The sequence below is a fragment of the Cydia fagiglandana genome, chromosome 13 (assembly GCF_963556715.1).
Source record: "Cydia fagiglandana chromosome 13, ilCydFagi1.1, whole genome shotgun sequence".
In the NCBI taxonomy this organism is placed as follows: Eukaryota; Metazoa; Arthropoda; class Insecta; order Lepidoptera; family Tortricidae; genus Cydia; species Cydia fagiglandana.
The window spans coordinates 3088587-3116505 of NC_085944.1; the positions used below are offsets into that span (position 1 = coordinate 3088587).

General features: G+C 39.9%; 1 protein-coding gene and 1 long non-coding RNA gene across 4 annotated transcripts in view; one reads left to right on the plus strand and one right to left on the minus strand.

Moving 5' to 3' along the window:
* The window catches only part of LOC134670038 (uncharacterized), a 139044-nt gene that overhangs the window by 8605 nt on the left and 102520 nt on the right, over window positions 1-27919 (plus strand). The gene's annotated exons all lie outside the window — the stretch shown is intronic.
* LOC134670011 (CBP80/20-dependent translation initiation factor) overlaps window positions 1-27919 on the minus strand; it is a 48515-nt gene that overhangs the window by 7564 nt on the left and 13032 nt on the right. The window contains exons 4-5 of one of the 3 annotated variants that reach the window (XM_063527677.1): window positions 20032-20113; window positions 14534-14612 (exon numbers count right to left, since the gene is read on the minus strand). In XM_063527677.1, the coding sequence (XP_063383747.1) occupies window positions 14534-14612; window positions 20032-20113 (161 nt within the window). Of the gene's footprint in view, window positions 1-11549; window positions 12088-14533; window positions 14625-20031; window positions 20114-27919 lie in introns of those variants that run through there. The other 2 variants (XM_063527676.1, XM_063527678.1) reach the window with 2 other exon arrangements.

Below are 27919 nucleotides of genomic sequence, written 5' to 3' on the forward strand. Positions count from 1 at the left end.
GTAGAAAGCGGCGCACACCTCTCGACACCCCTGAGCCGCTCACACCGATGTTGCTCCTGGTCGTCTTCGCGACGGCAGTTTCAGGGGCCCATCTAGTCAGCGGCAAGTCACCACCTGCCTCGATAACATGTTTTAGCATTGTTATGGCAGGTGTCCGGACTTCTCTACAATAGCACAGTCTCATTGTCCATCCAAACTTCAATCCATAGACCGGTATACTATTCACTTATTCTTCAATAGTCCCAATGCCTGCTGCGACCGGTTCATGGGTGTTTATTGTTGCGCCTGTGAACGGGTTCCAGCAGGCGTTCTACATGACATTAAAGCTCTCCAAGGGGCCTCTACGTGTTGGATCTATATCCCCACGCAAGCCTATCAAAAGACCGGGATTTGTAGGCCCGTGCATTCCAAAATGGAGAAACAAATAATTTTATGTTGATAGAAAATTGTTTTAGGGTTATTCTTAGAAACGCGTGGAGGTATCAAGTTGAAATAAATAACAAATACTAATGGCTCAGTTTAAAAAAAAAATTGTGCTTAATTAAAAGTCGACTATTCTATCGACATCCATATGTCGATAGAATAGTCGATATTTAATTAAGCACTAGGAGCAGACGCATTTTTGCTCTCGCCGGCCGGGGTATATAAAATAATATAAGGGTATAAGTGGGGTATTCAATCTTGGCAATAAACGCTTCTGACAACCAACAAAAGTTACATTTTGCTTATAAACTGCACGTTTGACTTACCCTACGATAAAACAAACAGATAATTAAATCCTTGCGTAAGTGGAGGAAATTCTTCCGAAGAAACGTTGGTTTCCTTGGTTTGAATATCACTTTAAACTAATCGTACGTAGTACGTACTGTACCAGAAACCGTAGAAAATTACAATTTAGAATTTTAAAAGCTCACAATCACAACATTCAGAACCAATGTTCAGGAGCAAGTGAATCTGATCTACCTGTACCCTAAGTACCTGTCCCTTCTTCGCGTCATCCCCTCCCTTGCTTTTCAAAGAAGTAATTAAGTACAATTAACCCACAGAGTGGTTACTATTAATAGCACATGCCATTTCTTTAGCTAATTACTTAACTAGGAGCTCATTTATTCGCATGATTAATAACGATACGATTAAGGAACAAAACAGATTACTTATAAAAATTGGATTTCACTAGTAGACCGGGAGATAGTGACACATTTTACTGGGTCATTTGTACCAGTATGGCGGTTCGTCAGGGGTCTAAGCACGTAATGAAGGAAAGAAAAATGATGGTCATAGCGTTGGTACCGGCGGCCCAATCGCGTGGTCGTTATTCGAACGTGTCGGATAAAATACGAGTGTCGAACGATTATTTGTTCCACAAAAATCCTCGTATTTTTCGATAGTCTATAAAAAAGAAGTAGACGGTAGCGTAATGCCATACTTCTCCGGTGTGACTTACAGCCCGCCATACTGAGGCGAACACATTAATTAAAAATAAACAATTCAATCATTTGTGCCAAGCTAATTTTTGCACAGGTGATCATCGTCGAGCAGCCATTCATGGACATCACCATGCCATACTTTTCGGATGGTTCCAAATGGCCGCCATACCGCCGCAAAGGAGTTAATTTTTTTTTTGCTAAACGATTTGTACCAGTATTGCATTTAAATTTTTGGAAAGTATTTGATAAAATGTGACCGTTATTATAATTGCCATACTTATAGTAGGGGGAAAAAGTGCTGCCATACTTGAAAAACTTATTTAATCGACACGTTTCAAAAATACGACTATGTATACGTAAAATAATTTTTACAGCATGGCATCATCATATTCTGTTTGTTTGGATACAATTATACCTAAAAAAAATTATTTCAGATTATAACTACGGGGCGGACGACTGTGAGACTTAAGCCAAGACTTAAAACAAAAAACAATTTTTTGACGATTTGTACCAGTATGGCATTTGGATTTTTGGAAATTATATGATGCAATGTGACCATTATTATATTTGCCATACTTCTAATAGGGGGAAAAAGGGGCACCATACTTAAAAAAAAAAATATTGTACACATTTGCCACCTCCTACAGGTATGGCATTATGAGATTTCCATTTATGATCACACAGAAAGTCTTGAAAAAAAATTACAAGATGGTACAAATCGTTTAGCAATAAAAAAAAAATTAACTCCTTTGCGGCGGTATGGCGGCCATTTGGAACCATCCGAAAAGTATGGCATGGTGATGTCCATGAATGGCTGCTCGACGATGATCACCTGTGCAAAAATTAGCTTGGCACAAATGATTGAATTGTTTATTTTTAATTGATGTGTTCGCCTCAATATGGCGGGCTGTAAGTCACACCGGGGAAGTATGGCATTACGCTACCGTCTACTTCTTTTTTATGGACTATCGAAAAATACGAGGATTTTTGTGGAACAAATCGTTCGACACTCGTATTTTATCCGACACGTTCGACTAACGACCACGCGATTGGGCCGCCGGTACCAGCGCTATGACCATCATTTTTATTTCGTTCATTACGTACTTAGACCCCTGACGAACCGCCATACTGGTACAAATGACCCAGTAAAATGTGTCACTATCTCCTGGTCTATAGCTAGAGAATAGCCAATGACACATTTGTTTTTGTATGTAAATTCCTCTATGGTAAGTTTATAAGTTATAAATCATTAAGGAATAGTTCCTGGGAAGAATGTATAGACTGTACCTATAGTTGACGTCAGAGATAATGTTTACACTTTTAAACCTTACTCCTTTGTAATAAGGCGAAAAACGTAAACATATTTGAAGTTGACTGTCGCTGATCCGCCGCTGATCGCAATAGCTCTATTTTACCTATACCAAGGACCATAACCAATAGGTTAGTCCATGCCTATACCTCCACTACATCAACCACTATAATTTAACTTATTACATTTAAAACAAGCATTTGTTGTCATCTATTTTAGCTTTATCTGATGACCTAACCAAAGGAAAGAGAAAGTAATCTACACAATTCCCACGACTCAACGTCGTTTAATATTATAATTAATGTTTTTGATGATGTAAGGTACGCAAAAGGTTTTCAATTGATTCTTCAACACAATAAATGTTAGGTGTGGTTAGGTCTAGTCACTGAGTACATTATGGCACGGCAAGTAAATGTATATATCTTACAAATGCCGAACGACTTGACGTCGTATCTTCATAGCCATTTATATTTATTACCAGTGGCGGATTTGCAGTCTTTGCCGCCCTAGGCCCCAGGCCCTGTAGCCGCCCCTTTCAAGGCACCCATAATATTGACTGCATTTTGAGTTATTTCTTGTTAGCATCAGTGAATTTTTTGTCACAATTTGCCGCCCCTGAATATCTTGCCGCCCTAGGCCCGGGCCTACTGTGCCTTAGGGCAAATCCGCCACTGTTTATTACTGTAAAGCTGCACAGAGTTAGCTTGGTCCAACTCTACTGACAAAATTGACACGTCATGCTTTTATTCATCAACCGAAGCTAACACCTCAATTTAACCGGGCAATGCGGTGACGACAACTAACTATCTATTGTCAATGCTCGTCCTTTGGTGCCCTCATAAATAATAATGGACATTGCGATGGTTACACAAAGGACGTATAGCCAACGGTTATCTAATGTTGCAACGCCTTTTTGAAGTATGGTAAAAGTTACGCACCTGTTATGGAGTGTTAGGACGTGATGGCGGTACGCAAATTGATGAATGGTGAATTGATGACTAAATTAGGTAGGTAATCGAATGCAATGCGGAATTAAAATTAGCTGAAATTAGACGGTTGAGGTTTAGATTGGAAAATAGACAGGTACCTATTTGCGCTGGCTGAAGAATACAGAATATTCTAACAAAACTGATTGTGTGTGAGAAGACTAGCAGTCATTCGTCTCTATGTTTCCCATAAAGTTTTAAGTCATAATATAATGTTTGTCCGCATTTTCGTTAGACATAATTTTCGTTCTTCTCAGAAACGCGTAACTTTTCAGGATTGCCATAAAACAAACCTTACCAACCTATCTATAGGATAGATAGAGCAAGAACTCTATGGATCGAAGTGCATCCGCAAGGGCCCCCGAAAAATCTATATATAGGATACCCTTACGAAAATCCTGAAAAGTTTACGGTTTCAGAATTATGACTAATGATAATCTAACAATCATTACATTATTACTTTCAATAATTATGTCAAACAAAGGGATCCTCCAAAAGAGATTATATTTACCTTTATCACGTTGATCACGTAGAAAAGGAATACAACACAGATAAGACAGAATGTCTATGTTGCAGATTATTTCGGGACATGATATTCGTATCTATAATTCTGTATGGAAGGCTGTTGTGCCCAACCCATCTTAATAGTGTCTTGCGTCATTAATAATGATGAATAGTTGTATCCTAATAAACGCTAGCTGCCGATCCCATGTCTGAATCATTTGGATTAAATATCATTATCAATATACCGACCTACGTCCTACACAACGTCTACGAGAGATGTCCAATTTGGACAAATTTATTACTACAAGTATATTAATTCAATAGATTTTTCTAATCAGATTAGGTTAGGTTAGCAAACAAATTCAACAATGGCGAGAGTAATAAAAAGCGAGGTTTCTGGGCCAATCAACTGAACCTAGACGTTCAACGACCTACCTCAATGGGTAGTTTAAATACATTCAGATTAATGAAGAATCTTCATTGAGGATATTGAATAGCTGATTCAGAGCATCCGGCTCAGGGGAGTCAAACCATTAAGGCCAATTGAAAGACTCTACCGCGAAAAACGTAAATATTAGAGCAGATAACCACCAGATAACTAAATTTCTATTTTCGTTTTTGACAGCAAAATTATTATTTACTTCATCTTCGTCCTGGAATTAGTAACCGCAGCTAGAGTCAGTATTAGCGCCTGGATAAAGTCTTATGGCAACCATCCAATTTGAACATATGCTTCATTGCTTACATCAATTAACGGGCAATTTATTAATTATCTCAGTTCCACCCCCCGTCCCTCGTGTCACCCTCTTTAGAGATGATTTCAGACTTTAAAAATCCTACGTCCTTCCCCGGGACTCAAACTATCTCTACCACAAATTTCAACTAAATCGGTTTAGCAGTTTAAGCGTGAATGGGTAACACGCAGATAGACACACTTTCGCATTTATAATATTACCCCCTTATTCATAAACGTTTACTAAAGTTGACAAGCCGATAATAATCGTTTGTCCCGTTCCATCATACCAATACGTCGGAAAGGGACAAAGGATTATTATCGGCTTGTCAACTTTAGTAAACGTTTATGAATTATGAATAAGGGGGTTAGTATGGATGTATGTTGATAATGTCAATTTAGCAACTTTCATGCGGTAACTAAAGCCCTGCATAGAGTCCCGCATGAAATGGGCACAAGTGGCATGTCCTGTCTGCGGGCCTGTATCCGAGGGCCTGCTTTGTGTCACTCACTCGTTACCTTGTTAGGCATGATTAAACCACTTAGAAGCATTCCATGGACTGTCCCGTACACACGCATTTTATTTCCTGTGTTGCGACTTTTTTTTCGGCATTTAAAGCAGGCGATTATTTATTCTGTGCATATTTTCGACCAATTGTCGTGGAAAAGGAAACTCTTATACCTGCAAATCTTCAGAAAATTCGCGTTTGTACGGGACAAACGGTAGACAATTTCATGGAATGCTCCTTAGTTAGCAATATGACAAGAAATATGACCACTCAACTCAAGTAGCATGTAATACAAGCTCTACAGTCTTGCTCGGCGTTGTTCGACAAGAGTTTGTTTATTGTTTGAGATCGTTCAAAGTTTAACCTCAGTGACCAACATGTCTGTTGCTACGCCCGCACTTTAAGCATATCAATAAAACCCACGAAGTAGTAAAAACAAAATACTCCCCTAGGCTCAAGTCTCCAATCGTCATTAGACCAGAACTTCAAAAGCGATGCGCGCTTTACCAGACGGCAAAATCTAACTCCAACGAGCATTGACCGCTGGTTTGACAGTGACAAAAAGATATGAAATTTGGTATATGGGGGTTTACGGGCCGAAAAATAGATCGAGCTAGGTCTTATCTCCGGGAAAACGCGCATTTTTGAGTCTTTATATGATTTCCGAGCAAAGCTCGGTCTACCGGAGATATTGTGTATAATCTGTGTTAAATATAATCTCAAGTAAATACTTATCAATTCCGACCAGATTTAGACCACCCTGGCTTATATCGGATGTTATTACTATTACGATCGGTTGCCAAACCAAATCGCCTCCAATTTTATGTCCGCTTAATCGACTCGAAGACGAATCGAAATAAATTCTCAAGTAGCAACAGACGTTCAGTAAACAAAATAGTAAGCGAGGCTACAGATTACCTAGTTACCTATATTAAATGACGTCTTGCTAATGGGTAAATATACTTGGTATGTGTTTTATGACGTGCGCTTGCGTTAAATGTGATAAACAATCTCATACATATAGGTGTACGGTTCGTTTTGTTAGTACCTAGTCTCTTGTGATGGGTCTGTATTGTTACCCAAAACGTTTTAAGGCATAATTTATTGTTTGTCCGCATTTTCGTTAGTCATAATTTGTTTGGTTGAGAAACTCGTAACTTTTCAGGATTGCCATAAAATAAACCTAAGATATCTATAGAATACCTTATGAAAATCCTGAAAAGTTATCAGTTTCAGTTTTAGGACTAATGATAATATGAAAAACAAAACATTATAACTTAAAACTTTATGTCAAACAAAGGAGATACTTTCTGTAGTGATTATGATTATTGAAGCTTACTACCTCAGCGAAACAAGACATGGAATTTCTTAGTATGCTTAGTGCGCAAAACACGACTAAAGCATACAATCTGTAGGTATAGGTATCTCATAGACTAGGAATCCTCTAGACCGAGTTTATTAGAGCAATTATTTCATGCAACCGATGATGCCGAAAATGCGGGGGTGCGCGGGACGAGGTGAGCGAAGTCCCGTGCCGTGATTGGTCCGTTCAAAGACACGGACGTCACACAAAAACACTTTCGACTTGAACATGGAGTAAAACTACCTTATGCGTGGCAGAGGGGGTAGCGCGACTATGCTCAGTCTGGAGGATGTTTTGTCTGTGAGGTAGCTCTATAAGTGGCTCTATGTAGCAACGTAGTGCATGTAAAGGACTAATCATTTCTTTGGCGGTACATAATTAAACCGAGGAACTCAAGAGGCGGTATACCTACTACGAACATTGAAAATCTAAATTTCGTTAACTGCTTCTCTATCGCTCTTGCATATTCGAGCGATAGAGAGAACGCGAAATACCGTTTTCTGCCTTCGTGTTAGGTTAGTATGAGATATGTGTGTGTATTTTGCATGACGATATAGATAGGTACACAAGAACAGAACTATAGAGGTATATTAAAATATACATTTCAATATGTAGGAGGAAAAAAGTCTTAAAACGTGTTTTTATTTAAACATTACGTTACGTACTTATAATTGCTTTTGTGGTTTGGCGTTGCGTTACATGTCACAAAGTTATATGGGCGCTGTTAAAATGTTAAAACTTAACAGTAAAAAAGTGTAAAAAGTAACAGTGGACCGACGCCTTTGATTTGCGTAAATGCCGACACCGCACAAGGACACAGTACGGTTGTAACAAAACTTGCACTTGACTTACTATAAGACACGCCCCCCTAGCCCTGCCCTAACCCTGCCTGCCTGCCTAGCCCTGCAGGTAAGTAGTACCGAGCTACTAACAATGGCGATGTATGCAGCTCGGGTGCGCACGACCCCTCGCACCCCGCACGATTGCCCTGTCTAGATGGCTTCGTCGAATGACTGTATTGTTTTATAGACTGGTAAAACGTGAAATCTACCTGCCTATCAAACATGAAAAAAGCGGGTTCATGAAACCCGTATTCGGCTCATTTCGTGAACGCATAGCAACACGCAATAAAGCGATACGTAAAGGCTTCGCAAAGAGAAGATACGTATTCAAGCATGAAAATTCATATGCACCCAAGCATATCTGTACGAAACAGTCCTTGATACTTTAAACTCTGCTGAAAATGCTTTCGAAGATTAGGAACGGTCCGTGCCCCAACTTAGGTACCCACGTCGCCATACGAATTGTAATAAATCGACTGCACTTTTCGGCATCGTATCATCTCATCTCCCAAATTTTGTTTCATAGACTGGGTACATTAAGGTATGCAACTAAATATAGGACTGCGTTTTTGGACATCGCGGAAGACAAATTAGGATGCTGTGGCTGATTGCTTGTCGTTAACTAAAACGTAAAACAAGCCAGTATAACACCGAGAGAAATCCTTTAGTAATGACACTCTTTGTCAGAATACTGAAACCGGCTGTAACATTATTTACGATTATCTATTTGATTAAATAGGTACCTACATTAAAAACCTATACGAAGCAGGAAAATATTTTGATAGCATAGCTTCGTCCATAATGATGATGATCCTTCCGGCCGATTTCGACCATGGCGACCACTTCGACTCCTAAGTTGACTCGCGCTCGTGCGCCCGAATATGGCTGACGTAGCCGATCTTTGAGGTGAACTCCCGCGCACATTGAGGGCACGTGAGAACACCAGCCACATAGTGGTAGTGAATGGAAGCAGGCTGGCGTGCTTTCAGCTGGTCGCGTTGAGCGTCGAGGTCAACTCCATCCAGTCCATAATATATATCAGATATCACATCTAAACGAAAAGTGTCGGACGAGAATACCTAATACCTATGTCCGATTAGCAATATCTGCTGAATACAATGGATCGGCTGACACTTTTAGGTAGCACGTAGTTTCATTAAGTAAACAAAATCATTAATTTCATATTCAAACGCATAAATGAAGTCATTGTTAGAGACAATCGGCATCGGCTGACACCGGTCTGACGATACGGCCTTGGTGGGCTAACGACAGCGAGCATCATCGGAGCGAACATGACGCATGACTGTACCAATTTAAAACTATGGTCAAATGAGGAACTGACATAGCTAGGGTAATCGTTTCAAGGAGAATATCGGCGGGCTGCTTTTGATGTCTATTATTAGGTTAATTTTTTGTAATGTCCGGTAGCAAAGTTGCTAGAAAAGGATATTCCAAGGGCTATTTCGTACCTATTAGGTAGTTTAAGTATTATGCCCACTACCCGTGCTCTGATATGCTTTCTGTATCTACTACAATCCCGGGTATGTCCTTAAACTACGTCCAAGACCACCGGTGGACGGGCAGCAGCGTCCCTCAAATTCGGTGTACTCGACTGCGATCGCCAACCCGCCTGCCAAGCGTGGCGATTTATGGCATTCACCCCCCATAAGGGGGAGGCCTATGTTCAGCAGTGGACGTCTTATGGCTGAGATGATGATGATGATGATCTACTACAATGTTTAATGTCAGACTCTGTTAGGTCTCCGGATAAATAGAATACATTATACCTGCAAATCTTCAGAAAATTCGCGTTTGTTCGCGGGGCAATGATGGTAGACAACTTCATGGAATGCTCCCAAAATGGATTTATGCTTCGGAATTGGCTAAAATAACTTTACTATCCTATAAACAGGAGCTGTTTTGGAGGAGAGTCATGTATATTTTGTCGTGTACCAGGCCGCGTAGCCAACCTGCCAATCGCTAACGCTAGGTAGCGATCGAAACGCAACTGTCACTGTCGCACTTATAAGGAAGAGTGATAGAGAGACACAAAGCGTTTCGTTGTCGAAGCGATAGCGATTGTCACCTTGGCTAGGCCGGCAGTGTCGTCATGGCTAGAACATGGCTAGCAAGATCTACAATACAGATTTGGGAATGGCGCTTATAAGTGGCAAAGGTATGGTTATATATCCATGAAAATTATGCAATACAAACTTACATCATTAATAATATGTACATACGAGCCTAATCAACCGCGTTATAGACTAGTAATGTATGTTCAGGAGACTCAAACAATTATATTTAATGAATGGGCTTGGTTCTGAATGGGTTTCGTTAAGTCCAGTTGTTGACAATATTTTGGTGGGCAGCCAAGACTGCAACTACCTACTGCAAGGTCAGCGATAGAGCTGATGTCACTAAACAGGTAAAACCTGGTGATAATTAGCAGAAAGAGCGAATTCGTTCATCCATTCGTCTATTCTATCGCTCGAATATTGTCGGCCTAAGTCGCAAACCTCGTAACTCCATTTCAAGGAAATTAGTAATTGCTACCTTGGACAACAATACTTATAGTCGCAAATCTCGTAACTCCCCCGGAGAAGTTACGAGGTTTGCGAATTAGGCCGACGATATGCAAGAGTGATAGAGGCAGAAAACTGAGAAAACGAAATTCTAATTGTGGCTTAGGACCAGCAACTTTAATCAAATTGTTGTTAAGCATTATATAATATTCGACATATATAGATCTTGCTAGACTGAAGTCTGAACGTGTTATTATGTAGAGATTTACTTTGCAGGGGCAAGTACTTCGTGGCATTGTGTTTAAGTGTAGGTAAACACGAGACAATTACAGTATTTACAGTGTTCAAAGTAATCTTAGTACTTAAAACCTTTAAATTACAACGATAACGAATCAGCCGCGTGTAAATAATTTATTATAGGTGCCTCTAGCTTATACCCGCGATTTCATCTGCGTAGATTCTACAAGAAAGTTGATTTCCGTGATAAAAACTACTAAATATGTGCCCCCGGGAGTCGCGCCGGAATCGAACCTCAATACCAAATTTTATCTAAATTGTTTCTTACCTTACGGTCTTAGTGCGAAGAGGTAACAGACAAAGTTACATTAGCATTTATAATATTCAATATGTTCATATAGGGATTTAGAAGTTTCAGGCCTACCACAGTCTAGAAGTGCCAAGATTATCGAAATTGGAACGAAATGTATAATAGGAAATGAAATCGCATGTATATGTATGTGTATGTATGTATAGATAATTTTATAAACCGCAGGAAAACTTCTCAAAACAGCATGTGGCTAAATGCTAATTCGGTGTCTATCTGTTTATTTTCAGGAGAAATTATGGGCTAGTTCGCGGGAGAGCTCGTTCAGAACGAGAATTATATGAAGAACTATAAGTACTGTTTTCTTATCTCTTTTTGTGCACATGGGGTTGACACCACACTTGCTAAATGTTACCACGATGTGACGAATAACGTATCATAATCAGTAATGGGGGTGCTGATGGGTTCACCCATCAAATTACTCTTATCAATGTCAAAGGTCAACATAAAAAGTAAAGTCAGCAAACTTGCGTCTAAGTATTTAACCCTTTTTTGAACTTCTTAAGTTTCGTGGTTACTTTTCTTTATGGGCTTTAAAATAATAATTATGTATTTTGCCTCCTTCAAACTGTTTCCGACGTGTATTGTTTTGTGTGCATTTACGAAATAAATGAATAAGTATGAATATGTTTTGAAATAAGTCAATAAAAAAACATTAATCGGGTCAATGTACTGTACGAAAAAGTATCTTGCTCATTAAATATTCATAATACACCGCCAAGATTCATTCAAATTACAAACAGTACTCACACGTCCGAAGTAGAAAACCGCCCGCGCACCATTTTCAATATTTTCCACACACACTTCAGTCACAAAACAATAAAACACCCAACACAAAAGTATTCACTTGTTTACCCGAATCGCAATAAAATTTATCACAGAATATCGTCAATCCCTGTGCAAACTTGGCAATCTGTCGCACAGAAATTACGTTTCATTTCACTACACATCGAGTTTATTATTAGAATCTAGTCTAAATAAACGGAAAGAGCTTATACGCTTCCCCGAGAACTTGTTTCGGTAATCCAGCTCCAAAGATGAAGGTCGTAGAGTTCATGTTTCGGTCGTTCGGTGGTCGTGTTCGGTCGGGAAGGCGGGCGTGCGTGGTCTGGGCGGCGCGGGCGCGGATCAGCCACGGGCGCGCGCGGTCGTGAGCGCGGCGCGAAACAAAGTGATAACAAAAAACTACAACTGATAGGTAAGCAGACGCGCGGTGTTTTGCCTGCTTTGGAGAGGCGCCAACGAACCGGATTACTACCGCTTTGGCTTGACGAAAAACAAACCATCACAGCAAGGTCGCGGTAAATCAGCGCTCAGGAAATTTTGAAGCCTGGGAAAATTTTCATGGGAAAATATTTGGGCTCAGTTATCAATGGAAACAAACCGAGAAAACTGACTTTCGGAAATGTTTAATGGACGTTTCCTACAAACAATTTGTCATACATCAGCGAATTTTCTCAAGATTTTGAGTTAGGTGGTACATTCTTATATATATAACAAAAAAGACAAAAAATTTAGCTGAACTATATCAAACTTTTTGGATCTTTATTCCACAGAAAATATACGATTACACGTAGACTTTCTTACCATTAAAGTGTGTGTCAATTCATTAAACAGAAAAAGGAAATAATAATTTAAGCCAACGACCACTTAACCCGCCATTTCCTATCATACAATCTCGGGGCTAAATAGTCGAGATGTAAAGAATGATAAATGCCACAAATCGTGCCAATCTTGACGTCGAGCCGTTGATGGGAGTGACATAACTCATTGCACGGCATTACGTCAACTAACGTCAAAGGGACGTTGTTCCAAACGTGTACGCATTTCTGGTAGAGTTATTTGCCAAGTAGGTAGCGAAGGATTCTAATGAGATTCCCAATACAGAACAAGACGTATTACGAAATTACTCTTTGTCAGAGATGTCTCCTCTCTGTGTTGTGTGTGTGTGTGTGTGTGTGTGTGTGTGTGATGTGTCTCTCTGAAGATATGTCTATCTTCAAGTATGATATATTTTAGGAGGATTGTGGTTTGTGGCACAGTTTGAATTTCAACTGGGTCCGATATTTAGTTTCCTCCATCAATTACAAATTGGTAAAGTATGTGCGGCTTTCCGCAGAGTGACCCAGAACATTCCACGACACTTCTCTTTCCGAGAAGACTCTATAAGCAAGGTTCATACATTTCACTTGATGTACAATTTATAAGAATGATTCCTTAATACTAATATGACGATTCGATTGGCTAATTTATTGCCAAATTCGGCTTTTTTACCAATTTTGGTGGACTACGATGACATCTAGATCTACAGTTGGACAAAATGAAATATACAAAGTTTAGCAGTAAACGCAAGTACAGTCGGACCACGCTAAGTTTTAATGCCAAGTGCTACGTCAAGTATGGAGCTTATAGGGATATGTATGCTTACTGCCAAGTTTGTGCAAATATAGCTGCACTGTTTTAAATTAATTTTAATATTGTTGAATAATTATGTAATATAAAATGTCTAACATTGTAACATTACCTACGCTTGTAATTGGGAAGGAACTGGCTCTTGAGACACAGGGAAACCTACTTTGAGAGCCAGGAACCAATGTTATCGAACAACTCAAAGTTGCAATAAAGATTATTTTATTTTTATTTTTACTGTATATGTGCAGCTAATGTGTAAATCGGGCCTATGTCATATTATTGAGACAGTACTTACAGCTGATGTCAACACTACCTACAAATGATCGTGATAGGATTATGTTATGATATACTAATACACACTAAACACGTAGGTATTAAAGAGATTTGTCAATGCCAATCGATACGGTCGGTGGATTGGAACGGGCTGAATCTGCGGATAACGTTACAGCCGGCTGGGTTTTGTCATATCATACCTATATGATGTTGATGTAACTAATATAAGTATGTAGAGACGAGTATAAATAATTATCAGAAAAAACGTGGAAATAAGACATCTAAAATTTTTAAAAAAGTTGTGAGGACAAACCGTTCATATATATCTGGCACACGGTCTACCCGCAAGCATCGAAAATGCTGTCAATCCTACCAATTGTGTTAAATCCTTAGTTTTTTTGGAATTGTATGGCCTGGATGCTAGCGCTTTCAGCCAAATCCCACAGAACAAGACTAGAAACAGTAAAAACAGGTATGCTTGCGCCTTAGAGCGAGACGCCTTGGCTGTCATTTTCTGTACAAAACAGTCTGCCGATTTTTGCGGGGGAGGGGCACGTCAAATGTATGGCTGTTTGTACATGATTTGTACGTAACGTACAAATAGCCATGTCATATAAACGTCAGTACATACAAAAGATTGCACAATTGTGCAAGGTTTTCGGCAGAGGGGTAAGCTCTTAAAGGCGACTCCGCTTATTAAATGCTCTAAGGTGTGCGCCAATAAAATCTTTTGACAGTTGTCTCACTTGCCTTCCTGATTGCAATTCTAGGTGTTTGCGCTAGGCCAGCGGTCGGCAACGGCAATCTTTTAGCAGCCAAGGGCCACATAGTAGTTAACGAAGTTGACGCGGGCCGCCTGTTGCCGACCGCTGCGCTTAGGCTATAGCCCTACTGGTACAGCTTGGCAAAAAAGAGTAGAAATTAAAAAGGGCAACACTTATAGTGTCGTCCCGTTTTCTTATATAAATTGGTTTGAAAGGGACTACAGTGTTGCCATTTTTTTATTTCTACTCTTTTGCCAAGCTGTATGTAAAGTTCAATAAACTCACCGATTCTGCTGATCAGCGGGCTTGGCCATGGTGAACTCCTTGGCGTGGACGTTCAGCTTGTTGGTGGTGGCTGGTGCGTCTGTGCGGACACCTGGCGGTCAACGTTGGCGTCAAGAGAAGAGACAGGAGAAAGAGTTAGGGGGAGTGGAAAGTTAGTCGCGTGATGAGGGGTGGATTTGTATAGGGTTGCCAGGTGAGGGAGATTACCCGGCACTTAATTTTTTTACGTGCAAGATAAACAACAATAATGTTATTTCTTTTCTAGCTTTTTCGTCAATATATCGCATTTATAGCGCCTTGGTCAGGGTGAGAAATTTTGAGACCTGACAACCCTATTTAAAAACAAAATGTACAAATTAAGAAACGCCCCTGGCCTTTGTAAAAATACTTGATGTGGCTTAGATTAGAAATATTAGAATGCCAATAGGAACTCAACTAGCCGATGATTCCAATTTGAACTTCGAAGAGAAGTTTTGATAACTCAGACGAAGGGCATTTTTTAAACTATTTCGGTACCGACTTTGTATCAAAATTTAATAAATTATACCGAAAGTGTTAAAATCCTGTTTCATATTTATTTCCAACGCAAATGACGCATCTTCGTCGCAACACTCAACTGACTATATGTAACGTTATCTATGAAAAGGGACCTTATTGTCGATGGCGCTTATGCCATTATTAACGACGCTCCGATATAAATACAATGCCGCGCGACGCTGTGCGGCGTATGCGCCATCGACAATAAGGTCCCTTTTCATAGATAATGCCCCATATTTTGTAATACATGTATTTTAAAATTAGTTAGTCATTAGATATAGTTATTCATGAAATAAAACTGTTTACACGGGTTATATCGCGTATAATGTATTTAAAATACATCCCGGCGTTAAGAAACCTTTACTGCAGCGTTCGTGGTCAACGGGTGACTGAGGAAAAATATCTTCACCACTGTCAAAACTACCCTGTATACATAAATATGAAACTACATGAAAAATTAACTTATAAAGCTAGTTTAGTTCAAATGCCGTTGAGCGTCATTGGGGTTGAAAATTATTCTCTCTTAGTCAAATTGCCAATTCCACCCCTGGCTAATAAGTGACATGGCGTAAATCCATAAAAAAAAACAATTAATAATTTTTTTGGTCGATGTTATAAAATAACGTCGATATTAGAATATTTATAATTTCCGCCACGTCACTGATATTATGAGAAGGAAGCTGGAAAAGGACAGAAAAGTCGTGAAAATGAAACGAATAACACTAGTCTAAGCTATTAATTTAACACTATAAAATCTATTCGTATCGAAACAACCCATGAGGGGAACATATTTGAAGATATAATCCTCTCTATATTTCTTTTACTCTATAATATTGTGGTAACTTTAGCAAAAATGCTTTTGTAAACAATGTTCTTAACCTCAAATTGGTTCAAAAGCGCGAACACGCGTTTTGAAGATGAATCTTAGGTTGCCCGGATGGGGTATTTCGACTCGATATACAATAGTTCGATACTATAGCCGGTCAAACAAGTTTGTCAGTAGAAAAAGGCGCGGAATTTAAATTTTCTATGGGACGATAACACTCACGCCTACATTTTTAAAATTTGCCGCTTTTTTCTACTGACGGAAATTGCTTGAAAGACTATTAACTTAAACATCGACACATGCTTGGCATCGATTGTGTTGCCATAAACAATACAAATAAATTATCTGTACGTAATCGGGTAACCCGGTTGGCCATGCGCGGCGCCACGCACGAACTACTAACTTTCTAACTGATCCTAGATTTGTAATTTGTAATTAACACGCAGTTTAGCTAACAGATTCATATCTACTATAACTATTCTACACTAATATTACGGCAAATCGAGCGTGCGTATGTCGCGTGCTAGTATTTTCTCACTAACACATAAATCTATCACTGTTTGCTGTTATGAATACCAGTCTACACGAAACTCAAATCTGATTTTCATTTGTACTAAAAACTGATTGAAATTGATTGAATATATATTCGTTATGCTTTATTTACTAGCTAATGCCGTAACGAACCTGTGGTTTCAGGTTCTGTAGGTGACGGAGTAGTCACGGCGACGGTTACCGCGGCTACTACCGGCGCTACTGTTACCGGTACAGCCGGTACGGCTACCGGCTCCGACACAGGCGCGGTCACGGTCACGGGCGCGACCGGCACCGATACCGGTACCGGCTCCGCTACCGGCGCGACCGGCGTCATCGGCTGAGCCAACGACTGCTTCATTATACACCTCGACATCAATTCACTTACACACAATTATAATCTTATTTCACTAAAAACATCGAGGAAACGCACATGCGTTTGACAGCGCACTAAACATTAGACTGTCGAGACGTTCCAAATATGATTGTTTGTTTATTTTTAATTTTGGCGCCAATTTGGTCTGTGACGTTCGCCAGCCAGCCAAGCACTTATCTGCCGTGTTTTGACAGTTGACCAACCTTATTCAACAAATCGCGCCGAACTATCCTAACGAGTTGTTGGTTGTTGGTTTTACAACTCACGCTCGATTTGTTTTGAAAACTATACATACACATCGAATCACCAAAGATGTGGGCGTATGTTGAGCCCGGTTATTTAGGTACGTGATGATGACAGGATAAGAGTCCGTCTCTTTCTGCCGAGCGGGGTCAAAAAGTTATGTTTGCTCTAGCATTGTTGTCATATCACGTTGTCAACCACGTCAATGATACCGGTCAAAGTGAATGAAATGAACGAATGATATTTATCTTTGTGCAGATAATTTACAAAAGAACATACAGGGTGATTCAGGAGACGTGAGCAGGACTAACACTGTGCATTTCGTAAATTATAAGCAACTGTTTCCTATCAGTATTAGTGAGGTTAACGTTAATTTTCTAGTCGTGTTGAAAAAAAAGTTATTAATTTATTTACGACATAGATGGTCACCCTAACATTAGAATACTAAACTAGCGATATTCTGTGTCAAATTGAATGTCATCACTGTCATCACCAAAGAATTATATGACAAAGAACAACTCTCAATCTTCAAAAGTGTGACCAAAAATGAAATGCAAGTGTGTGCGTAAATTGTCTATGTGAGATCAAAAATAGTGATGTCATGTTACAACATATTACTAATCTGTCGATGTTTGATTGCTTTATCGACTACTTTTTCAAATGTGTTATTTTAAACATTAAAATTCTACGACAATTTGACGTATAAATAACAATTGCACTGCGTTTGCCATCAAAATCGTTACAGACTTATCTTAATGTAACTCTTACTGTGTTGCAAAGTGAAGTTATCATGACACGCTAAACATGAACACCTTCAAAAAGGTATAACAATCGTTATTATTTGAAGTCGGTTATAAAAACTAATATCTTAATGATGTCTTGTGAAGAAATAATTACATAGCTATTAATATACCGACAAGTTATCGATACTGTCATATGAACATTTTGTCAAGCCCTAGCGTAAACGAACAGTTATGTTTTTACACAAAATATCCTAAATTATTGACTAATATGATAAAATATTAGCACGGAACGGAAGAAAAACTTATAATGAACTGTATAAACCGGCTTCTTACACTTTTTACGCTGTTAATTTGCCACAATATCGTTATGAAAATTTCGTTCGGAATATCATAAATCCTCTTAAATGAGTAATTGCTTGGATTATTTGGCCCTGTGACACTGCAATCCGGCACACTACAAGACACCATCTTCACTGAATTACTTTATTTAATACTTTTCGTCCTAATCCAAACTCAAACTCAAAAGTGGTTACGTTTTCTCATTGGTAGTCTGACTCTTTCGCACTCATGGGATGTTCATATACGTGATGGCTTCCCTTTCGCACACTTCAGCTGTCTGTCAAGCGCAAGCGAATCCTAGGTCTATGGTCATCACGGTCTGCTTACTTTTGAAAACTCGTATCTCACTCAGGTTTGACATTTTATTTTCTTCGTAAAAGAGGTTTTATGTTTATTAATTAGGTCTTGTAAGTGACCATGATTGTAGAGAATTAAATTTGCCCTCACCAAAAAGTTGAAAAATAAGAAAAAGTGTGGTTGTTTCACCTACATACGACGGTGATCGATCAATTATCAGTTACTGAGTGTGCAGGATTAGTCCTGCTCACGTCTCATAATCTCATAAATCAGCCTGTAGAGTTGAACCAAGAGAAGTCTGCAATGATTTTGACAGCACACGTAGCGCAAGTGTTATTTTAAACGACAAACTTCTATGAAATGATGACGTATACATACCTGCCTGCCTGCGAAGCCGATGGTCCTGGGTTCGAATCCCAGTAAGGGCATTTATTTGTATGATGATACAGATATTTGTTCCTGAGTCATGGGTGTTTTCTATGTATTTAAGTATTTGTACTCGTATATTATATATATCGTTGTCTGAGTACCCACAACACAAGCCTTCTTGAGCTTACTGTGGGACTCAGTCAATCTGTGTAAGAATGTCCTATAATATTTATTTATTACTTATTTATTTTATTTATTTATACATAAATTACACTTGCACTGCGTGTGCTATCAAAATCGTAGCAGACTTCTCTAGGTCTAACTCGATCGACACAACATAAGTTCCATTCATGAATTTGCAGCCACTAGAGATGCAGATATAGAGAGAGAGCATAGATATTTTCTATTCCTTATTTCAGCAGTTCACGCCAGCGCCGGTATTATTTAAAAATAACGCATATGGGTCTGATTAGATACAGATAATCATACTTTGCAGTTAGGTATTGAACCAATCTTGTTAGAGTTAGCATGGTTCAACTACTCAACTGTATACGCTATTCCATTAGAACCTTAAAAGAATGTGAACAAACAATACCATGCCGTACATTGATTCAGCCAAGAATAGAGTCTGTCTGTCAGAAAGAGAAGAGTCGTAGAAATTATGGGTTCCCTTACTTCCACAACTCTTCTCTTTCCGCACAGACTCTAATAACAATAATAACAAAACTTGTATCTCATTGGAGAAATGACTGGCTGGTTTGGTTTTTTTACATTATTTTAGACTACATATTAGTTTTCACCACACCAGCTCGGAAAGGCTTACTTTGTACTTCAAAAACCGATAGCAAAGTTGTATTTTATTCACATGTGAGGCAAAGTAATCAATGCAAATTGTGAGTTGTTTTCTTATGTTTGCTGGTTGAATTGACTTTTAAATTATGATTTGAATGATAAATATTTAATTACATTCATTTGGATTTTATTTGGTTTGTTTTTGTTTGATATCTTACAGTTCATATTCTTTTCGGGTTGGTGTGGTGAAAAATTTTGTGTTTCACTCGGGGGCAAATTTTGTTTAACCCTCGTGCTTTGAAACCCTCGCAACGCTCAAGATTCCATTTTTCGATATTGGAATCTTTCGCTTGCTCGGGTATCAATATTAGCACGAGCGGTTAAACAACAACTTTGCCCCCTTGTAAAACAATAACTATTGTCTATAGTCTAAATATGAACGAACCTGGGGGTCTGTATATCTCCAGCGTGGGTTTGCCCTTGGCGTTGGTCAGAATCATGCTCCGCCGCTTCCCGTTATTCGGAAACTGTAAAATAAATGCCAGATTATTCATCAGTAAAGGATTGTCACGTTTTATTTTTATCGCTAGATTGCGGATAGAATCTGCATCATCGACCGATCTGAAATTATGATATTCGTTTTAAGTCTTTAGTAAATGTTTTAAAAAGCAAACAGTTATAGTAGCAGCACCAGTCATGGGACATTTAAGAGGAAATTTGGAGTATTTATGATATTTCCCTTATACATGTAAATGGTCTACCGCTTAGCGTGTTAAAAGATGAAAGTCCTATCCGTCTTTCATGTTTTAGACGTGTTGTATCAAAGATACTGCAATGAGTTTCCACATACTTAACAAATTAAAACTATGTCTTTTTTCTCCAGTCATGGACACCAAAGCTCCAGTAATGGGCCCCCGGTAATGGACGTGGATCCAGTAATGGGCCCCCTATAATAGACATTGCTCTATCAGTATAAAATATTAAAATGGGGAATAAGTTATGGCAAAAAAATCAAGTTTTGGTATAAACTTTTATCGCTGAATGTATTTTTCTTTCCACAGCCAATTATTATTGTATTAGATCCATCGAGACAATTCTAATATATAGTATAGTAGTGGCGAGCCTCAGCTAACTACCGGGTCCACAGGTGGCGGATAGTGGAATCATCCTATAGTATATAGGATAGCTGCGAATAAGGTTATTTTCAATACCAAATAAGCAGTCCCGGACCGAGGCGGCAGGGTCATCAGGATGTGGGTGGGTTGCGCAGTGGCATGCGCATCTCCAGGAAAAACTCACAATGTCCGATAACGACGCTGTGACATGGCGAGTTGGCGCCGCCATCTAAATAGGCGCCTGGCTATGGGGGGAGGGGCCCAGGACTGAGCTAACCCTGAGGATAAGGGACCTAGGTCAGTGTTGGAGTTGTGTTGTCAGGCAGGACAATGCAAAAGAGTCGGCGGCGGAGGAGACAATCACTGTCCAACGGCGGCGCTCGCAGTCCTAAGAAGGATTACTGCCTTGGCGTCAGGTGGCAACCGGCCGTAAAACTACAAAGCCACTACAAATCTCCTTATCCTAATGAAAGTGAAAGTTAAAGGAACACGTTTAACCACTAGGGCGTCCCCCTCAAGCGACGATCGAGGCTGCTATGCTAGGGCGTCCCCCGGAAGCGACGGTCGAAGTTACACAAGCGCATCTCTACGATTGGCCACATGGAATGTTGGGTCTATGACAGGCAGAAGTGCTGAACTCAGCGACGTCCTTAAAAGAAGGAAAATAGATGCATGTTGTGTTCAAGAGACCAGGTGGAAAGGGTCAAAATCAAGACAGATCGGCGAAGGGTATAAGCTTTTATATAATGGATCCATGGCGAACAGAAATGGCATAGGCATTGTCCTGTCGGAGGATTTGACCAATAGACTTATTAAAGTTGAGAGGGTCAGCGACAGATTAATGTTAGTGAAAATAGCGTTGGAGAACCAGCCTTGCTTCAATATTGTATCAGCATATGCACCACAAACGGGCTGTTCCGACACCGAAAAGGAGGCATTTTGGGAAGACCTACATAATCTTATTACTGCAATTCCACCTTGTGAAATGCTACATCTGGGAGGAGATCTGAATGGTCACGTTGGCACAAGAAGTACAGATTATGAAAGATGGCATGGTGGATTCGGATATGGTACAAGAAACAAAGATGGAGAAACCATACTGCAGTTCGCGTCCACTTACGATCTAGCCATAGTAAACACCTTCTTTAAGAAAAAAGAAACCCACTTAATTTCTTACAAAAGTGGCGGATATAGTACTCAAATCGACTACATGCTAACAAGACGTATCAATTTGGGAAAATACAAAGACTGTAAGATCATCCCTGGTGAGCCACTGACAACCCAACATAGACTTCTGGTAGCGGTCTATAAACTGCCAAAAGCTATTAATCTGAGTAAGAAACTAATACCCAAGATCAAGTGGAGCGATATAACCAAGCCAGCAGGACAACTCTTTTTAAAGGACCTTATAGATCACCTTAATTTGAACGACGGTGAAAACCTTTCAGCGAACGAAATGTGGAGTAACTTTGAGAATACCTGCATAACGGCAGCGGAAAAACATCTCGGAAGAACAAGAAGTAGAAAAGGTCCTAACAAGGAAACAAACTGGTGGAACACAAAAATTAAAGATGCCACCTCTGCGAAGAAAGACGCATTCAAACAATGGCAATCCACACAGGAAGAAGTGGATCTTGAAACGTACCGAGCCAGTAAGAAAAACGCTAAACGACAGGTGGCAATTGCAGTGGCGGAATCAAATAGCCAATTTTATGAAAAACTTCAGTCAGCTGACACAGATATTAACATCCATAAGGTAGCGAGAATGCGTCATAACAAAACAAAAGATATTTCGTCGGTAAAATACATAAACGATAAAACAAGCACACTTTTAACTACAGATAGTGATATCAAAGATAGGTGGACGGAATACTACAAAGAGCTTCTTAATATAACGCATCCCAGAAACCACAATTATCATCGTCCAAATGTAACTTATGGCCCGATCCCGGCGATCGAACCTCAGGAGGTTAAAAGAGCTATACAACACTCTAAAAACAACAAATCACCTGGCCCAGATGAAATACCTAGCGAAGTTTGGAAGCACCTAGGTGAAGAAGGTATTCTTTTCCTATACAGACTGTTCAATAAGTTTATTCAGGGTCAAAACATACCAAACTCGTGGAGAAATAGCTATTTAATTCCATTTTATAAGGGCAAAGGCGATGTAAGAGAATGCAGCAATTACAGAGCGATCAAACTGATGGCACATACTATGAAAATCTGGGAACGAGTTATTAACAATAGGCTAAACAACATCATAACACTAACACCTAATCAGTGTGGCTTTGTGGCTCAAAAAGGTACAGCTGACGCTATTCAGACAGTTCGAATAATGTTGGAGAAGACAAAAGCGAACCACAAAAATCTCCATATGATCTTCATAGACCTGGAGAAAGCGTTTGACCACATACCACGAGACCTGATCTGGGAAGCACTAAGACAACAACTAGTGCCAGAGTGCTATGTGAACATAATCCAGGATATGTACACAGCGGTCACCACACAGGTGCTAAGTCCAGCTGGTATCAGTGAAAGGTTCGAACTGGAGGTCGGAGTGCATCAAGGCTCTACTCTCAGCCCTCTGCTTTTTAATACAACATTGGACTATCTTACAAGAAAATGCCAAAAGTCACTACCCTGGAATATTTTATACGCAGACGATGTTGTTTTAATGTCGGATGATGTGGACGAGCTTCAACACAACTTCAACTCCTGGGTAGAGGCACTCGAAGACAATGGGCTGAGAATAAGCAGAAAGAAGACAGAGCACATGTCATGTATATTTGACAGTATCACAACATCCGATAGCGTAAAGTTCACTATTGGGACAACTCAACTACCTACTGTAACTCAATTTAAGTACCTCGGTTCTGTAATTAGTAATGATGCAAAAATTGATGTGGATGTGACAAATAGAACCAACTCTGGCTGGCTCAAATGGCGACAACTTACAGGGGTTCTGTGTGACACCAAAATTCCAATAAAAACGAAAGGTCATGTGTATAAAACCGCTGTACGTCCCGCAATGCTGTATGGGTCCGAATGTTGGGCTACAACTAAACAGCACCTCAACAAACTACACACAACAGAGATGCGGATGCTTCGCTGGTCTGCGGGTGTCACCAGGTTAGACAAAATCCGGAATGAGTTTGTCAGGGGAAGCTTTAAGGTTCTACCTATCACAGAAAAAGTCAAAGAAAACCGCCTCCGCTGGTACGGGCATATCCAAAGACGGCCAGAGGACCATATAGTAAGGCTAGCCCAAGATTTGCCAACGACGAAACGAGGACGTGGAAGGCCACCCGCCACTTGGCTTACGACGGTCGAGAAAGACCTAAAACAATTAGGATTGGACGCCAGCACAGCTCAAGACCGAGCACAGTGGAAGAGAAGGATAAGGAGGGCCGACCCCAAGTAGATGGGAAAAGGTCGCGATAAAAGAAGAAGAAGACAATTAGTTAGGGTTTATTGCGATAAAGTTCACATGGCCACCTCCTGTCTCCATCATCAGATCAGGTCCATGTTATCATAATATTGCATTATCATCCGATTTGCATACTTAATTACGTACTTACACAAAATTTCAACTGAATCGGAAATCGAAAAGTGACTCAAATTCAGCTACCAAGATTTGACCCACACTAAGTAACTAACAAAATATTACTACACATTCTGAACGAACGTCTCAAAAGCTTCCTGTTTCGGGAGATAGCGCCGGAACAAGCTGGCTTCGTAAAAGGGAAAGGCACCCGCGAGCAAATTCTGACGGTACGCCAAATAATCGAAAAGGCCCGGGAATTCAACAAGCCGACTTATATTTGCTTCGTGGACTTCTCAAAGGCGTTCGATTCCGTTAAATGGCCGATGCTTTGGAAGACTCTTCTGGAAATGGGTACACCAAAACATCTTGTACACCTTCTTCGTAGGCTTTATGAAGATGGAACAGCATCGGTGAGAACGGACGGTGTCCTGTCGAGTCACTTCCACCCTAGTGCGGGTGTCAGACAGGGGTGTATCATATCTCCACTCCTGTTTAACATCTACACGGAGCTCATCATGAGAACTGCCCTTGAAAACTGGACCGACGGAGTTGCAATCGGAGGACTAAAGATCTCAAACCTCCGTTACGCGGATGATACCACCTTATTCGCTACTGGTGCTGGCTATATGGAGGATCTGCTACGCAGAATGGAGAGGGTTAGCCTGGAATTTGGTTTAAAGATCAACCGCAGTAAGACCAAGATAATGATTATCGATCGTGTCAACGACAATTCGCCCGAAGTCACACACATAGCGAATTGTGACGTTGTAAAATCATATGTATATCTGGGAGCTCTGATTTCCAACAACGGAGGATGTGTAGACGAGATCAAACGTCGTATGGCAATTACTAGAAGCGCTATGGACAAGTTACGAAAAATATGGCGGAATCGTAACATCACAAAATCCACAAAAATCCGGCTCGTTAGAGCACTCGTATTCCCCATATTTCTCTACGCCGCTGAGACGTGGACCCTGCGGGAGAGTGAGAGGAAGAGGGTGGATGCCCTGGAAATGTGGTGCTGGCGAAGAATGCTTGGAGTATCGTGGACCGAACACCGCACCAACGTCTCCATACTCCAAGAGCTCGGCATCAAGCAGCGTCTATCCTCCATCGTTCAAGCTCGCATCCTCACTTTCTTTGGACACGTTTCTCGACGTGGAGATGTGTCCATAGAGCGACTGGTAGTGCAGGGCAGAGTAGAAGGTACCCGAGCGCGAGGAAGGTCGCCCATGAGGTGGACGGACCAAATAAAGGCAGCAATGGACGGCCCCTTGCACGAATGCGCTAAACGCGCAGCCGTCAGGGAGGAGTGGAGGCGAGCCATCAAACGTGTCACAAAGGGAGACTTCCAATGATGACCACGACCGCTCTGTCAAGAGTGTCCCTATCAAGAAGAAGAGAGAAGTAACTAACAGGGCAAGTTAAATAAAAGTTTGGAAAACGATATTAATTTATCTGAAGTCCGAGAATACCTCCTGATTGACATATTTTGTAACTACATTTTACTTCTGTATTGTTTAAACATGAAATGATGGCATGGCAAGCATCATTATGTAAATTGTCCCATCATAGGTAGGAGGTATGCAGTTTTACAGCTCCTATAATGGGATTGGGCCAAATACCACTATTTTTTTTACATCTGTGGAGTCACAACATAGTGTGTTGTATACCTTATCTCATGGTAAATGCAATTAACAAAACACATGCATGAAAATTTATTATGGAATTTAGCGTCTATAGTGACACACAATCGGTCACTCTAAAATCTTAGGCTATATTATTTTTTCAAACACTATAATATACTTGATCAGGCAGATCTTGTCAGTAGAAAAAGGCGGCAAATTTGAAATATGTAGGCCCGAAGGGATATCGTCCCATAGAAAATTTGAATTCCGCGCCTTTTTTTACTGACAAGATTTGCTTGACCAGCTATACTTTTTAACTCTATCTACATGGTTTTTATCACGCGATAAAAGCAATTATTTAAATAATTCGGGTTTTTTAGTTGAAAAGGTTATGGATATGGAAGCCAGTTATACTATTCTAATAGTGTTTAATTATTTGTATAAGGCGGCATAAGTAACTAAACCTATATTCAAACTTTAGTTGATATTAGTTGAAAGCATTCTTGTATAATTGAGTAGGTAGAGTCATGAGCAAATATAGTGTGCTTGTTCAAATATTTAGCAATATCCTAGGCTGCCATCAAATGACCTAATGTTTTATTAGCAGCTCTGATGCAACATGCAAAAAGTGGTAAAACTAAAAATAACAATCTTTGGTGACTGCTAAAAGGCTTAAAATTTTCTTATTTTCTGAATGAATTCAAGAAATCAATCGATCAAATCATTAATGAATTAATAATTTCTTGTCGCCTCATTTCACATAGATGTATTTTTTTTATTACCTATAGGAAAAATCGAAACAAGTCTGTAATTTATTTGTAGCATAGCAGTCTGGGTAACTACTACTACGATAGATGTCACTAGTAACATTTGCATAATACTTATACTGAAATACTCATTTGTATCTCCAGATTCTCCTGTTAGGCGGCGCATGGCGCACTGCATCCGATTCGCACGTCGAGTCGCTCCGACGTGCGTCCGATGTCGCTATAATACGCACATTGCGTTGTGTACCTTACACTCCTTAACAGTTAAGTGCGCGGATATTTTTACCTATTAACACAACTACTTAAATGAATGTTCTTTTGACCAAGAAACACAGGTGCAATTCTGTCAAAAACTTCTAAAATTCTAATAAGGAATGCAATTTCAACAACCTAAAGGCCGACAAGGTGGCAGACGTGTGGGTGATTAGATCGTGCGCCTACGCATACAACGTAATCAACTTCACAATCGCTGCATAATTAGTTTATGGTTATTGAATAATAGATATTATGAATTATTCGAGTGTTAATGAGCACTATAGTTTATTAACTACTTATCTGGCTTAAGGAATCTAGATACGAATGTTTAAATTAAAAGACAAGTAAGTACCTAAAGGTAGAATCGTAAAGGATCGTCTGTTATGGCCTCCAAACGTTTTGGCTCAAGTACCACCAGCAAGAGGGCCTACCGCGATAGGGCATATTAGAGCAATAGAGGCAAATAACAAAATTTAGATTATCGTATTTCGCCGTTTTCATGGTAGGCCCTCAGATCTTCGACTCTTCCTTTTCGCCGGTCAGGTTGTATGGCTACTGTTACTGCCCAGTTTCATAAGAGGGCATCCATTAATTTACGCGAGGCTATTTTGAAGATTACACCTTAGTCAAAATATGTGACTTGGCCGTATCGCTACCGTCACATGGGCGTAAGCTAGTAACGAAACGGCCAAGCCACATATTTTGACTAAGGTGTAGAGTTTGTGAATTGTGAAGTTACGGCTTGTGGAGTTTAGAAGCTTGGCTCTACAAGAGATCTGATAACTTTTTGACAGTGCGAGCCTTATGGTCTCGTCTTGGCAACATGTTACATGAAAATGTTTTTGGTAGGATCAAATTTTTACGAAAAAAATTAAGTACCGTCATCTGATCTGCAATAATATATTACCCTTTGAAGGCTGCAAATATATGTGACACGCTCTTATGACTCTACAAATAAAATTGTGTCAGATATTTTTGCGGCCTTTGTTGTGTAACACATGCTGTTCGTGATGTGCAAATAACA